At 52.3% G+C, this 14264-nt stretch overlaps 7 protein-coding genes across 7 annotated transcripts; 3 read left to right on the plus strand and 4 right to left on the minus strand.

Moving 5' to 3' along the window:
* Positions 1-56: 56 nt before the first annotated feature.
* On the minus strand, positions 57-2083 carry PtrM4_018980 (SrmB, Superfamily II DNA and RNA helicase; the record flags this gene model as incomplete). The annotated part of the gene is made up of 3 exons (XM_001931764.2): positions 57-846; positions 899-1843; positions 1893-2083. The coding sequence occupies 3 exons, from the start codon at positions 2081-2083 to the stop codon at positions 57-59; spliced, it is 1926 nt and encodes a 641-aa protein (XP_001931799.2).
* A 724-nt stretch (positions 2084-2807) lies between these two features.
* PtrM4_018990 (CTP-transf-1 domain containing protein) lies at positions 2808-3994 on the plus strand (the record flags this gene model as incomplete). Its single annotated transcript, XM_001931765.2, has 2 exons — positions 2808-3218; positions 3266-3994. 2 exons carry the CDS (start codon positions 2808-2810, stop codon positions 3992-3994), a joined length of 1140 nt encoding a protein of 379 aa, XP_001931800.1.
* A 915-nt stretch (positions 3995-4909) lies between these two features.
* Positions 4910-5536, plus strand: PtrM4_019000 (Ubiquitin-protein ligase; the record flags this gene model as incomplete). Its single annotated transcript, XM_001931766.2, has 3 exons — positions 4910-5069; positions 5122-5214; positions 5280-5536. The coding sequence occupies 3 exons, from the start codon at positions 4910-4912 to the stop codon at positions 5534-5536; spliced, it is 510 nt and encodes a 169-aa protein (XP_001931801.1).
* Positions 5537-6047: 511 nt separating this feature from the next.
* On the minus strand, positions 6048-6401 carry PtrM4_019010 (Hydrophobin-2 multi-domain protein; the record flags this gene model as incomplete). Its single annotated transcript, XM_001931767.1, has 2 exons — positions 6048-6163; positions 6248-6401. The coding sequence occupies 2 exons, from the start codon at positions 6399-6401 to the stop codon at positions 6048-6050; spliced, it is 270 nt and encodes an 89-aa protein (XP_001931802.1).
* A 1781-nt stretch (positions 6402-8182) lies between these two features.
* Positions 8183-9724, minus strand: PtrM4_019020 (uncharacterized protein; the record flags this gene model as incomplete). Its single annotated transcript, XM_001931768.2, has 2 exons — positions 8183-9223; positions 9281-9724. The coding sequence occupies 2 exons, from the start codon at positions 9722-9724 to the stop codon at positions 8183-8185; spliced, it is 1485 nt and encodes a 494-aa protein (XP_001931803.2).
* Positions 9725-10496: 772 nt separating this feature from the next.
* Positions 10497-12026, minus strand: PtrM4_019030 (SerS, Seryl-tRNA synthetase; the record flags this gene model as incomplete). The annotated part of the gene is made up of 1 exon (XM_001931769.1): positions 10497-12026. One exon carries the CDS (start codon positions 12024-12026, stop codon positions 10497-10499), a length of 1530 nt encoding a protein of 509 aa, XP_001931804.1.
* A 977-nt stretch (positions 12027-13003) lies between these two features.
* Positions 13004-14250, plus strand: PtrM4_019040 (TRAM-LAG1-CLN8 domain containing protein; the record flags this gene model as incomplete). Its single annotated transcript, XM_001931770.1, has 2 exons — positions 13004-13486; positions 13552-14250. 2 exons carry the CDS (start codon positions 13004-13006, stop codon positions 14248-14250), a joined length of 1182 nt encoding a protein of 393 aa, XP_001931805.1.
* Between the last annotated feature and the right edge of the window lie 14 nt (positions 14251-14264).

The raw sequence follows: 14264 nt of genomic DNA on the forward strand, positions 1-14264 counted from the left end.
TCGACCTGCTGCTGAAAACACCAAATAAAAACAACCCCATACCAACACCTTCGTACTCAATCACTAAACCCTTCAAACTCATCTGCCGCATCTTGTGCTTCTTTTTCTGCAACCTTCTTTCGCATCTGTTCAATCATGCCTTTCAGTCTCTCTTCTTCCTTTCGCTCGTCTTCTGTCAAAGCTGCTACCCGGTCATGCTCGCGCCTTGCTGCCTTCTTCTCTCTTCTTAGCTCTTTCAGGGCTTTCTGGTCCTTTTGCTGGGTCCACGCCGATGCCTTCTTGTCTTCAGTTACATATCGCTTCTTGCCTTCCGCCTTGGTTGCTTCGTATTCTTGCTGCTCAGCTTGTCGTTGTTGCTCACGTGCTTTGTCCTTGTATGCGTAAGTGCTGAAGTCCATGGTGACACCCAGACTCCGGTCTCCATCCCATTTCTTCAGCTCTGGCATGCTTGGAAGCTTGAGAAGGCCCCATGCGTTACCTAGCTCTGTCCAGTCGAGATCTGGGATGCGGAAGATTGAACTAGCAGTGTGCTTGCTATATGCGCGGACCCAGGATACAAAGCCTCGTTGTGCTTTATCGAAAAGTGCTCTGTCTGACTTGACCACCTTCCTTATGCGATTACTCATTGCTTCTGCTTCTTCCGCAGTTACCTCAACGTTTGGGGTTGTCAAGGGAGATATCGGCGTCTGTCGAACTCGTAAGAATTCAATATAATCTTCCTCTCGACCAGGGCTAAGGAATGTAAGAGCAAGTCCTCTGCGGCCTGCACGACCTGCACGACCACAGCGATGGATGAATGTTTTCGGATCACTTGGGGCGTCAAGTTGCAGAACGAGATCAACTGAGCTAAATAGGTATTAGTATCTAATCCGTTATGAAGAGAGTGATGGATGCTTACGGGATGTCCAGTCCTCGTGCTGCCACATCGGTCGTTAGAAGTATGGTAGGAGTGACAGAGTCAACAAATTTTATAAAGTTCCTTTTTCTCACTTTGTCAGGATGCTTGCCGTGCAAGGGTACAATGGTAAAACCCTTCAGCAACTCAGGAAGCACGTGCTGGAAGTAATCGACAGAGAAGCATGTCGCCATATACATGATGGATTTCTGTGGTTGCGGTTGCATTGAAGACAATACTTTCTTGATGGCCGGAAGCTTATGCGAAGCAGGCATGACAAGATAAGACATTTGCAAACTCGCCGGAGTTTTTCGGTCTTCGATAACTCCAGCTTCTCCTGTGGTGCCGTTGGAAGCAGCTCGTGCTTTGACCTTGACCGCGATTCGAACAGGGTTCCGGAGACCCACACGGATAAGCTGGTCGACTGCTTCACTCACACTGGCACTAAAGAGACCGGTTCGGCGTTGCTTGGGTATCCGGGATAGAATCTTCTGGAGATCCGCACTGAATCCCAAATCCAGAAGTCGATCGGCTTCATCAAGGACGAGAGCATCGAAGGATGACTGTGAGCAATGGACATGCGGTGAAGAGAGGAGCTCAAGAAGCCGACCAGGTGTGCCAATCAGTACATTAGTGGATGACTTCAGGAACCTACTGAGATCTTGGGCTGGAGTTACCGATCCACCGAGGAGTAATTGGGGCACGACTTTGAGCGTGCCTGGGGGGAAAGTTGGTTTCGGAGGGGCGCCGGCATCCTCCATGTCGGTGTCTTCATCCTCAGGATCCAATAAAGCAGCCGAGGGGGCATGGAATCGAAGGAGTGACGATAATACAGTATGGATCTGCGTTGCTAGCTCCCTGGTTGGCGATATGATGATGGCTCCCACGTGATGCTTCTTAATGGGCGCGTCTAATCGAAGCAGACGCTCAACAATGGGTATCAAATAACTATGCCTTCATAAGTCTAGTGAAAGAATTTGAAAACTATGGTACTTACGCTAGAGTTTTCCCACTTCCCGTCACGGCTTCAACTACAACATCGGAGTTTTTCATAAACATAGGGATGGCCGCATGTTGCACAGGTGTGGTCTTCACAAAACCCATGGAATCCACAGCCTCGAGGATCCATTCTGAAAGAGCAGGCGTCAAGGCGCCAAAGGAGCGGTCAGTCTTGTTTTGTGGCGCCATATCTGGATGCTGATTCGGATGGCTCTGTTGCAAAAGTCACGATGCGCGAAAAGGCCGGGCGAACTTTTGAAAATTAAAGTGGGTCCTCGCACCGCCACCTGTGCCACAGTGTCTGACTAGCAAGCGCACGAGGCACCAGCACCGTCATCTGTCAGCAGTTGGACGAAAGCTTGTTTTCGGCGAACTGTTCGGAGATCCGCTAGAATCTTCGACGACATGCAGACACTTTGAAAATGCAGCCCACAACCTGATGATGTCGCCAAGACGGACCCGCCAGCCACGTTGATCATAGGTCAGATCATAAGTGAATGGCCTTGCGACCAAATTTCCCAGTCTCATGCCGCAAAATTACACAGCCGTCATCATCCGTCCAATACGTTCCCTGTCCACCAGCCTGTAGCAAAGACGGCCGCCGTTGTCGCCTGCCCGCATTGTGGCATCTTCTGCCTCCCTAGACGATGCGCCCTGCTCGGACGAATCCGCGGGCTTTGCGTCTTTGGCAAGTTATAATGCTGACATCAATCTCGATGCCACCTTAAATGGCCTTGACCCATATGACTGGTGTGACGCACCCACTCAGCCTCGTTACATATATTCGCAACCCTCGGATCGGCATTCCCTGCTTGTGAACATAGCAGTACTCTGTGCCAGGGCCCGCTCTACGCTTTCCGGTGCCATCCGCCTTCCTATTTTACCTTACTTTCCCACTTGTTGGCGCGACGCCATGGAGTCCTCTAGACAGTATCAGATACCTAGCACCCCGCGCGTGATATCCCCTTCGCCCACACCCTCGGAGGCGGGCAGCACAAGAGATGGCTACTTTGGGCCAGTTACGCGCTCGTCGACGCGCAAACAGCGAGTTACGTCACCTCCGCAAATTGACGAAGACTCGTCTGGCTCGGATCCCGACAAGAGGGCGCGAGCCAAAAGTCGGAGTCCAGGAAGGCAGAGAATCGCTAGCCTTACGAGCCGGAGACAGATGAATGGAAGCCTGAAGAAGGAACTCGCCTTGTCGGGGAACATACCTAACGGCCACCTATCCCCCGCGGCTGCGAACAAGAACTACTGGAGGGAGATGAGCAGGAGTCCAAGTCCACTAGGCCTGATTCCCATCCACCAGAAGTGGCGGTCATTTGTACGTATGTGCGACGCTGTTTTGGATGCGACGACTAACAGCGATAGATTCATCGGCATGAGATACCCCGCAAGATCCTACATGTCTCCATCGGCTTCCTCACCATCGCCCTCTACTGCACGGGTACACAAACGTCGCAAATACACAACGTCCTACTTACCATGCTTATCCCCATCGCCCTGACCGATGTCATTCGGCACCGCTACTGGCAAGTGAATCGCTTCTATATTGGCTGCCTCGGCGCATTCATGCGCGAATCCGAAGTCGAAGGGTACAACGGAGTCATCTCGTACCTCTTGGGTGCATGGATCGTGATGCGCTTCTGTCCAAAAGACATTGCCGTTATGAGCATCTTATTGTTGAGTTGGTGCGACACTGCTGCTTCGACTTTCGGTAGGCTCTGGGGCCATCTCACGCCCAGAGTCAGAAAGGGCAAGAGTCTGGCTGGGTCCATCGCGGCGTGTGTGACTGGTGTCATCACAGCGGCTGTCTGGTGGGGCTGGCTGGGTCCTTCATACTCGGAGTACAACCAAGGCGAACACGCGTTCGCATTTCAGGGCGCCCTCACGCTTCCCGCCCAGACGCGCGAGGCACTCAACCTGTCTCTGACCCAGTCCTCTGCTACAGGTTATTGGGCTCTGGGTGCCATGTCACTTGCAGCTGGCATCATTGCCAGTGTGAGTGAAGCGATCGACGTCTTCGGCTGGGACGACAATCTGACTATTCCCGTGCTTTGCGGCGCTGGTCTATGGGGGTTTTTGAAGGTATTTGGGTGATGGAAGTTTCCCGATATTTGTATGATCTCATCATGTATTGTTATTCTCTGCTCTTGTAATCTACTTACGTCTCCCTGGGTCCAATGATACCCTAGACACAGGTGCTCAGGGAGCGGCATCGATTTGTAATGGTCACGACGGCGTTTTAGGACATATTGGATGCAGGAGAGACTGGGCGTAAGGTTACTGGCCGTCTTAGATCAGCATACCTACAAGTTAATAGCGATGAACTTACAGCCATGGAACCACTCTGGTACAATGGCGCTATAGGGCTTATCGAGTTTCAAGCCGAGGTCTATAATGTCACCTTGATCAGTTATCAAGTGCCGGAAGCAGTACCTTTGTCACGCTTGTTGAAACCCCATCCTGACCGAAAGCCATTCTCCATGCAAAGTAGACGCAAAAGGGCAAGCCTGAATACCCTGACGGATCCCTGCACCGTCGGCTTCGTACTTGGCGCATACCGCCACATGCAGCCGACAAGTTTCCCCATGAGCTCAGATTTGCTTCTTCCCATACCAGCACTTGCAGCCACACAAAGGTCTCGTGCTGCATACTTGAACCCTTTGGTACTATTGTATCGCCCAAAATATAATCATTTTCCTGACCCCAAGCGTAAGGCGCCTGCGACTTGCCGCCATCTGACTATATTGCCCCGCCTTCCCGAAGTCCAACGCTCTCCACATTCTAAGCCCGAGCGCGCCTCTGGAATCTCCACCTGCCCTCTTTCTACAACTTGACCGGTGCACACAGGGTATATCACCCACCACTATATTGCCCTTCTGGCTTGCTGTATAACACTTGCAATATACGCGCCTGTCTGTTATAACGCTTCGCAAGTCGCTTCTGTCACGCTTCTACCTCGCATCCCCATTTTCGGTTCAACCTCGGACGCCACTCGTAAGAAGGCACAGTATGGCATCGTCATCTGCCGCAGCTGGGCTGCTGGCTCGCCAGCTCAAACAAATGCAAAATGACAAGAGTATATCCGGTATAAGCTGTGGTTTGGTGGAAAACAACGTGTTCGAGTGGGAGGTCATGCTCATGATTGACGACGACACAAAGTTCTATGGAGGTATGAAAGGAACTGTGTTTCTAGCATGACGCAGTATTGACGAGGCATACAGGAGGTTTCTTCCGCGCACGTCTTACTTTCCCCATCGAATACCCTCTGCTACCGCCAAAAATGCGCTTTGAGACACCTATTTTCCACCCCAACAGTGAGTTCTCACCCACCCTGTGCCTTGCGCAATCTTCCCTAGCACACCCTGCTGACATCCAAAAGTCTACCAGAACGGCGATGTATGCATCTCGATCCTCCATCCTCCGGAAGAAGACAAATACGGTTATGAGTCAGCCGCAGAACGCTGGTCACCTGTCCAAACACCCGAGACTATCCTCCTCTCCGTTATATCCATGCTTTCGAGCCCAAATGACGAGTCACCTGCGAATGTCGAGGCTGCAGCTTTGTGGCGAGAAAATACTCCAGAATTCAAGAAGCGGGTACGAAAGTGTGTTAGGGATAGCTTGGAGTTTGAATGAGACGGATATATGAAAGTCGGCTGGACACATGTGATCATGAAATTAGCATAAGCGAATGGTATTCCTGGATTCGGCCATCTGGTTACGGCGTGCATGATGATAGTCTTGGTGTTCATAATTCCAATATCAGGTGCATATCGTTTCGTGCTAAGGTGCCATGCTGACGGTGCAGACCATGCTCCTGAATGCAGGAGATTGGACATAGGTATGGTTATTGCCTGCCCGCATTCTTACGTATCACCAAAGGCATCGCGAAGGCATGGAACATTATAAGACACACTCAGAAGTTCAAGGGTCAGGAGCAGATTAAGAAGAGAATATGTATTGATACCACCAAACAAGTTCTACACAAAAAAGGGCTGCCCAAAAACTAATATACAGTTGAACAAGCCCATCGGCAAATAACCCTCAACCCCCTTCCATCTCCCAAATTTCCTCACCCCTGGTATCCTACAAGCTATTAATCACTCCCCTCACATCTCTAGTTCCGATGAAGATACAAAATCTCCATTTAGGCCTCAGTGCAAACCAAGCCGTCGGATCCAAGAGCAATAAGGCAGCACTGGGCGGTGGTGCCGGTAAGAGCACACTGAGCCTGGAAGGCATCGAGGGTGGTGATGATACCAGCTATTGATATGTATCGTCAGTGGCGTATTCTTCTCAAACTACAACAGTAAAGAAAGGATGGAGAGGGTTAGAATATATACGTACCGTTTGCGCAGGCCAGGTTTGCGACGCCGGCGACGTCGGTCTGGCAGCAGAGGGGTGTAGTGAGAGGACCGCAAACGCCGTTCTGACGGGGAACGATGGCAGCGGCGGCAGAGAGGCCGAGGATGGTGGTAAAGGTGAAGATGGTGGAGTGCATTTTCGCGGTTGGTTTGTTGGGTTGGTTTGGTTGGTGGTTGTGAAGTGAGTGTAGAAGTTGGATAGAAGATGTGGTAGTTGATGCTGATGATGGACACCCAGAGGAAGGAATCAAAGCTCCTTTATACATCTCCCCTTCCCACCCAGCCTCTCTACCCATATCCATGTCCGAGTGTCTAGAAAATACAAGTCATCGCTTTCCATCCACGTCACAATCCACTCCCTACGTCCGTCCGTCGATCACTTTCCTCCTGCTTCCCGCCTCCCCTACGTTCACCATTCCTTCTTTCCTGCGAATCGAACATCCCACTTTCCCACATATTTCCGATATCTCACTCCTCGCCGTTCATACGCCCCTCTCTTTCCTTTTCCCCCTCCATTGATTGATGGCCAAGCCGTATCCTACACCTTGTATCCCAACCCGCCAAGTCCTCCCACACCCCCGTGAGGTTGGAAACACTCCCAATCTGGCATGTCAGGTTTCCACATTGGGTATATCTGCGGCGATTGAGGGAAGGGAAAAAATAATTTAGATGGGGTTATGGGGCGGGTGTGATCGACACGAGGGTAGGTAGGAGGGCTGTGTAGATCTGATAAGCAGGGGATGGGTATCTGGATACGGATACCCAGAAACCAGAACGGAAATGGGAATTTGTGCCGTCGGCGATTGAAATCGAGGGCGGTGGATGGATGGGTGCGGGTAGTGAAGCAGGTGGGTCTTGGTGGCTGTGTTTGTTTGACGTCATTTGGGATGGTTGGGCATAATCGTAGGAGTGGTGGTGAGATATTGAGGGTTGTATGGTGTGTGTTGTAAACATACGCTCCGTCTAATACTGATACCCACTTTCTACCAAGATAATATGAATCATACTTCCAATCGTCAATGTAGAAGGCAGTATACAAACTCTTCAAGACGACCACGAATCATCACATGATCCCTCGATCCCCGCCACCCTCGTCCTCTCCCATTACGCACCTGAAACAACGCCTAGTCTTCCGTCCAAACCATCAAATGAGATAACAAAACACCAGTGCCTCACGCCCTATCTGCATCCTCACAGCCGCACACCTTAGCTCCACTCCCATCCATCCCCCCACACGCTGATCCCCCGTCTGCGTCGGCGATCATTGATCTGCAAAAGCGGCTCATCACAGCCCCAGAGATACATACAACACACCTATCACTGACAGGCTGCCCTGTCTCCCGTAAGCGAGCCAGGCACAAGGCCAAGAACGACAAAGAGGGGCGAAGTCCCCAAGAAAAAAACAAATCATGCAGGATTGCCGAACGAGCCGAGTAAGTGAGGCCAACGACTAGGATCACGAAAGAAGAAACGCATATAATATGCAGGAACGCAATGCAAGTAGGGTATAGAGTATCGATTGTTCGTCGTTCCTTCTTTCTTCTTCTTCTATTCATCAGAAGAAAGAAAGGGGGGAAGATAGAGAGAGATGGGAGATGAGGAAAACGAAAATGCTACGACCAGCGTACACACCGCTTCCCTTTCTCCTCCGTCTGTCGGTCGTCTTCCGCTTGCATCATTACGGGTGGGTATCCTTCTCTTCTTGTCTCTCCTCACCTCATGAAATCGTCAAAGGAAAAATCAGCATTGCAAAATTCACAAAAGGGTATCAGGCGCCCAAAAATATTCCCCACAGAAAATATCAGTCCAGTCTCCGTGTTTCTGTTTCATGTGCCATTGAGTTTGGCAGATCTCAGGCCGATAGTAAACATATCCATGCCATCATTTTTTCTTTCTTTTTCTCGAGTCTAGAATGTGCTTATATATCGTCCCATGGGAAGTCCTGTGGATCGATCCTCGTGCAAGTCAAATACGGGAGGCCGCCCTCTCGTAGATCCAATTCGAGGAAGTTGCGCATGAGCGGCTTCACGGCGTCTTTGGCTTTGTTCTTGATTTCATCGATCCTGCGCTCGAAACGCTTTAGGTTGTCGCGGTTGTAGTGGTCCGGGTTTAGACGCAGGAAACGCTTGCACTCATCGTGGTTGAGGTAACTGGAGCCACCTTGACCAAGTAAACGGAAGATGCGACCGGTGTTGAAGACTGGTGGAGCAGGCAAGGGCGCACCCTCTCGTGCGTTCTGGGGTCGTGGTGACTTGAGGATAGGCGCCGGGGGTGGGGTCGTGTTCTCTGCAAGCCATTGCCGGAACAGGGAAACTGCGATCCAGTCTAACCAATTGCTTGAAGGGCTAACACGTTCGCCGCGACTTGTCGTTAGGGAGAGTCGGAATAGCTTGACTTCAATCTTGGCCTTGAGTTCGTCCATCTCATCAACCTTGTCTTCTATCAGCTCAATGACTGGCTCAGAGATCTGACCGCGCAACTGGTTAATGCCCTGTGGCCACTGCCCGACCACGTGCACCATGGCTTCCGCGAATATGGCTTTACTACGAGCCATGTAGCCAAGCTTGAGGTAGCTGGGCGGGTATTTCGCGATTTGCTTCCATAGTCGTCCCTGGAAGCGGAGCAGGTGGTGGTCTACGCGGGGACCAATGACACCAAGTGCATCATACATGTCTGCGAGTTGGAGCAGCGATTTGCACTCTACATATGCACTCGCGATGTTTACAGTGTCGAGCGAAGGTGGGTAATTGTAGAATATGCGGAAAAGGTTATCGTAGTCGCGAAACGTGTCGTCATCAGGGTCTTCCTCTGGAATGGCAGGCGTTGCTGGAGCGTGCAAGGTAGAGATGTTGACCATGCTACGGAAGAAACCTGATTGCGGTGCGGCGGGTTTGTTGCGTGCCGGAGGTGGTTGCGCGGGTGGAGCTGGGTCGCCGCCGAACATTGTGGGTGGGTTCTTCTGGAGACGTGTGAGTACATGTACGCTTTCTCGCGTAAATATTTGGGGGGAACGCACCTTCTGCACCAGCATGGGGAGGTCATCCTCGCCGCTGCCCCAGTCCAATTCATACCTCCACTTCTTCTTTTGCTCCGGTCGCGAGCCTGACGGTATTCTTGCCAAGAGAGTGCCGTTGCTAGGTCCCGCGTTGGTCACATCGCCGGCGCTGGCCCACTCATCGCTTGTGCCGGCCTCGAAGAAACCAGAGCATTGGGTCAGAATCAACTTGTGCAGCAGATAGCGCTGTTCCCGGCGGCCGTTGCTGATTACGACTTCGACGTCGCCCGTGTGGGTGAAGATGGGGAACTCGTTCTGCGGCGCTAGCGACGGACCTCCCACATTGGAGCGATGTTGGCGATGTCGTCGAACGGTCGAGGCGCGCGACGAGTGCGAGACGACCGAAGACGGGCGCCGGATGGGCAATGAGCGCTCGGCACTCGTCGAGTCTGGATAGGAAACCATGCGCCGCGACTTTGTGTTGTTGTGCTCTCTGCTGACTCTGGTGTTGTCGCGCTCGGAGAGGCCGAAGGGGGCCTCTGGCTGCTATATCGCAGGCTGGGGGGTCGCAAGGGCTCTGGATGGCTGGGACTTTGTTGCACTGGAGTGCAGAGGCGGGCGCGGCGACAGCACCGTTGCTGCGGATTGCCTTGTTCGCTCGCAGGTGCAGGTCGAGTTGTGGGCGGGCTGGTGGCTTGTTGATGGCTGGAAGATGCGTAGGGGTACTAGGGGGAGAGGCGCTAAACCACCCCACCTCGAAAGCGATGGCGTGAAGGGTGGACCAAGAACTAGTTCAGCGCGACAAGGTTCATATCGCACCGTTTCGCCATAGTGTTGAGGCCTGTTTCAGGCTCTGTGCTGCAGCAGACAACAAAGGCCGTGGCGATTGTTCACATGGCCGCTGAGCCCATGCACCTGCTCCCATGCAGATCGAGCAGGCTGGGGAGGCTGTGCACCAATCGCCGCACATAGCCGGGCCAAGCGCGCTTTCAGCCTCGACGGCGACGAGCTGGGATACCGCGGCAGAAGCAGGGGATTGGGGGGGTGCGCTCCTTGACATGCAGGGCATCGTTGTGAAGAAAGACGACAATTGTGGGCCATGCGTTGAGCGGACAGACACGGTTGAACGCGACGACGCGTTCCACCCCTCTGGTGGCGTAGCCAATCGTCTGCCGACGACAGTATATATACACAACTGTACAAAAGCCCCCAAACCATCTGTCCAAAACTTGCTTAGCTAGCGTTGTGTCTGAATCTTCTCTTGGCCGTCCATGAATGGCCGCAACACCTCCGGTATCGTCACTGTACGATCCTGTTCATCCCAGTGGTTCTCCAGCAATGCCGCGAGCACCCGGGGCACCGCGAGCGCAGTCCCGTTGAGCGTATACGGAAACTCTAGTTTGCCACCCTTTATGCGCATGCGTGTCTGCAGCCGTCGGCTCTGATAGTCGGTGCACATGGATGTGGACGTCACCTCTCCCCAGCCTTGGTCAATGTCCTGGCGAGATGGGAAGAAGGCCTCTATGTCGAGCTTCCTTGTGGCACTGGCACCGAGGTCCGTGGACGGCATCTCTAGTATGCGGCAATGCAGCCCGAGCGCTTCCAAGATTTCTTTTTGTATCGACAACATCTCCTCGAAGATTACCTCTGAGCTCTGTGTTGTTTGGGCGGTGAAGTGATCTTCTCCTGCGTGGTCAGGGGAGGTCCAGGCGAACATCTCGACCTTTGTGAATTCATGAACCCGATATAGACCCTTGGTATCCGCCCCCCTCGCGCCAGCTTCAGCACGGTAGCATCTGCTCACGCCAACTGTCTTGAGTGGCAGTTCCGACTCCTCAAACGTCTGGTTGACCTTCATACCAGCCAGAGGTATCTCTGCTGTGCCAGCGAGAGCCAGTTGAGGCTTTGCCTTGTCCTTTTCTGCTTGCTCGATGGCGTATACTTGCTGTTCGCCATTCTGATCTCTTGGCTGAAACCCACATGCGGAGGCAATGTGCGAATACACCAATGACGGTGGCGCCACTGCTTTCCATCCTTTCTTTGTAGCAACTCTCAAGGCATACTGGACGAGAGCCTGTTCCAGCATAGCACCATCACCAATGAGAAAGTACCAGCCCCAGCCTGAAGTTTGCGCTGAGCCGGTGAAGTCTAGTATGCCAAGCTCCTGCCCAATGTCTACGTGTGACTTTTGACTTTTTGATTGCGACGGCTCGCTCCCGAGATGCGCATTGATGTAGCCAAGGACATCAGGTTCAGTGCCCACTGGCGTATGCGTACTGCTCAGATTAGGTAAGTCCTGGGCCAGGCTCTCAATTTCTTCTTGTAATTGTGTTTCCTGTGCTTCGACCGCACTAAGCTCTGCCTTTATAGCCTTTGCCTCACCAATCATGCCTTCTCTCAAGGCGACGGGCTTTCCGTCAGCGTCCTTGACACGCGAGGCCGTCTTTGCGAGATGAGCTCGAATGCGGTTGTTGCGCTCTCGCAGACTGCGACTGCTTTGCTGAAGCTGCAGCCATTGCTCATGCAGCTCCAATATACGCCATGAAGACTTGCTATGTGCTGCATAGTTTCGGTCTACACAGTTTTGCTCATATAGTCCTGGGTTCTGGCGGATGTGCTTGATATCGATCGTGGGCTTGGGTGCGAATGCCGGGCGAAGGTAGGTACGACGTGCAAGGAAGGTCGGCTGGCATAATCTCAGGCGAGGACACTGCGCTTGTATCCGAAACGACGGACTATTTCCGACCCATATCTGCAAAGCCCTCATGGTCGGGAAGTTTGAAAACAGTCAACGGGTCTGTCCCGCTTTGACGCTTGTGCTTTGCTTTCCCACCTAACTTTTGAGCATCCTTGATCCCTGCAGGCTTTCGTCGCGTAGTTAAGTCGCGTTCCCCGCTAACCCACTTTCTCATCATCTCAGCCTTGGGAAGCGGCCATGCATACGACAGCTGTAGTACCTAACTAGGTAATGCATTGATGGCTCCTTTCCTGCGTCATTTATTCTCCACTACATGTGTCACGTCTTGTTCTCGCTTGTCACAACTATCACCAAACTCTGTATCTTGATGTGGTTTTCACGCAATTGCCAGGCTAACTTGCGAGCATAAGCAGAGCACTGTACTCTAGCTGTCCAGGCATAAAACGAAGGATGACACGACATCACCTGACCGCGCGAATAAAACGCTTCTCCCAGTTTGTTCTTGTTCTTTTTCTTGTTCTCTTCGAAATCAAAATCTTTCCTCTGTATCCAGTTGCGATGAAGACCATGGGCAAGAGATGGTTAGGCAACGTTTGTCAGCCACCTGCCTAGGAACGTATCATGTGGCTATGCACCTGCTACTCAAGTATACATGGATGTATCCAAGGAAGCCGGATGACGCAGTCTCATGGCTGTACCTCGAACTTGTACCGACATGTCCGCTTCCATGTCGAAAGTGTCGTGTGCCTTAGGCGCAGCGTGAGCAACATTGCCGGCTCGCTAATCGCAGCCCGGACTAGATCCGCCGTTTGTTCCACCTTTCGTCGTCATTCGCACCCTGCAGCAGGCATCCCCGAGGTATGTGCATCGCTGTGCCCCTCGGCCTCACCTTGGTTACAACTGCCTGACCGCATAAAAGTCCCCTTGTCGCTACTTTTAAAAGAAGAGATTCCCTCTTCTACCACTCCTGATTGTGTGCCATCTTTACCGCCCTCGACGACACTTTCGCGTCCGTCGCACTGCAGCCTTACTCAAGCCTCACCACCATGCACGATCCATTTCCAATTCAACGACCTGAGAGCCTAGTCAAATATGTCGAACCCGTCGCCGACTTCCTCAACCTCAAGACGCTGCCTTTGCACTTCCACGAGATCTTCTTTGCTTTTATGCTCTACCATTTAACCTACCGCTTCGTCGCCCCAGCCTTCTCGCGCCTCTTCTTCCCGCGCGTATACCCCACCTTCAACGCCCGCACAAAATTAAACTGGGATGTGCACATAGTTTCATTCGTGCAGAGCACGTTAATCTGCGCCATGGCACTTTGGGTTCTCTTGACGGACAGCGAACTCAACCAGATGAATACCGAGGAGCGCGTATACGGGTATACCGGCGCCTCGGGTTTGATCCAGGCATTCGCAGGAGGCTACTTCCTCTGGGATTTGATGATTACGGTTCAGAACGTCAAGATCTTCGGAATCGGCATGCTATTCCACGCCATCTCAGCCCTCTCTGTCTTTTCGCTAGGCTTTGTAAGTCCAATGCGGCGCTAGCTTGAGCGTAGCGCAGACAAATCCTAGTACTGACAATATCACAGCGACCCTTTGTAAACTACTACGCATGCATCTTCATCCTCTACGAACTCTCCTCGCCCTTCCTGAACATCCACTGGTTCTGCGATAAGCTCAACATGACCGGTTCGACCGTCCAGCTCGTCAACGGCATAATGCTGCTATGCACTTTCTTCTGCTGTCGCATCGTATGGGGCACCTACCAATCAATACGCGCCTTCACCGACATGTATAACATGTATACTGCTGGCCCAGTTACATTCTTTGATCCAGAGGTCGGGAAGCTGTCAAGCAATACAACTCTAGGCAACGCTGGCTTCAAGAATGACATCCTTCGATTCTCCGAGGGCCAACACGTTCCACTTTGGCTTGTTACCGCATACCTGACCTCCAACTGCATCCTAAACGGGTTAAACTGGTTCTGGTTTGGCAAGATGATCCAGACGCTACGCAAACGCTTCGATCCTCCTCTCGGCACAAAGAGGCCCGAGATCAGGGAAACAACTTTGGAGATCCCAGAAGACGAAAAGGTCTTGATCGAAGGTATCCACGTTTCGACTCCGGGTGTGACTGAGAAGGATGTCCAAGATTATATCAACGCAGGATCAGCTTCGATGAAAGTTGGGAAGAATAGCAGTGGAACGCATCTTGAGGTCAACCACAGTGAAGTCAGGAGTCGGACCAATGCGCAAAGAGGAGGTCCAAGGTCTGCACAGGCAGCATAGCGAGAGAGTCGATG

The sequence above is a fragment of the Pyrenophora tritici-repentis genome, chromosome 1 (genome assembly GCF_003171515.1).
Source record: "Pyrenophora tritici-repentis strain M4 chromosome 1, whole genome shotgun sequence".
Lineage (NCBI taxonomy): Eukaryota > Fungi > Ascomycota > Dothideomycetes > Pleosporales > Pleosporaceae > Pyrenophora > Pyrenophora tritici-repentis.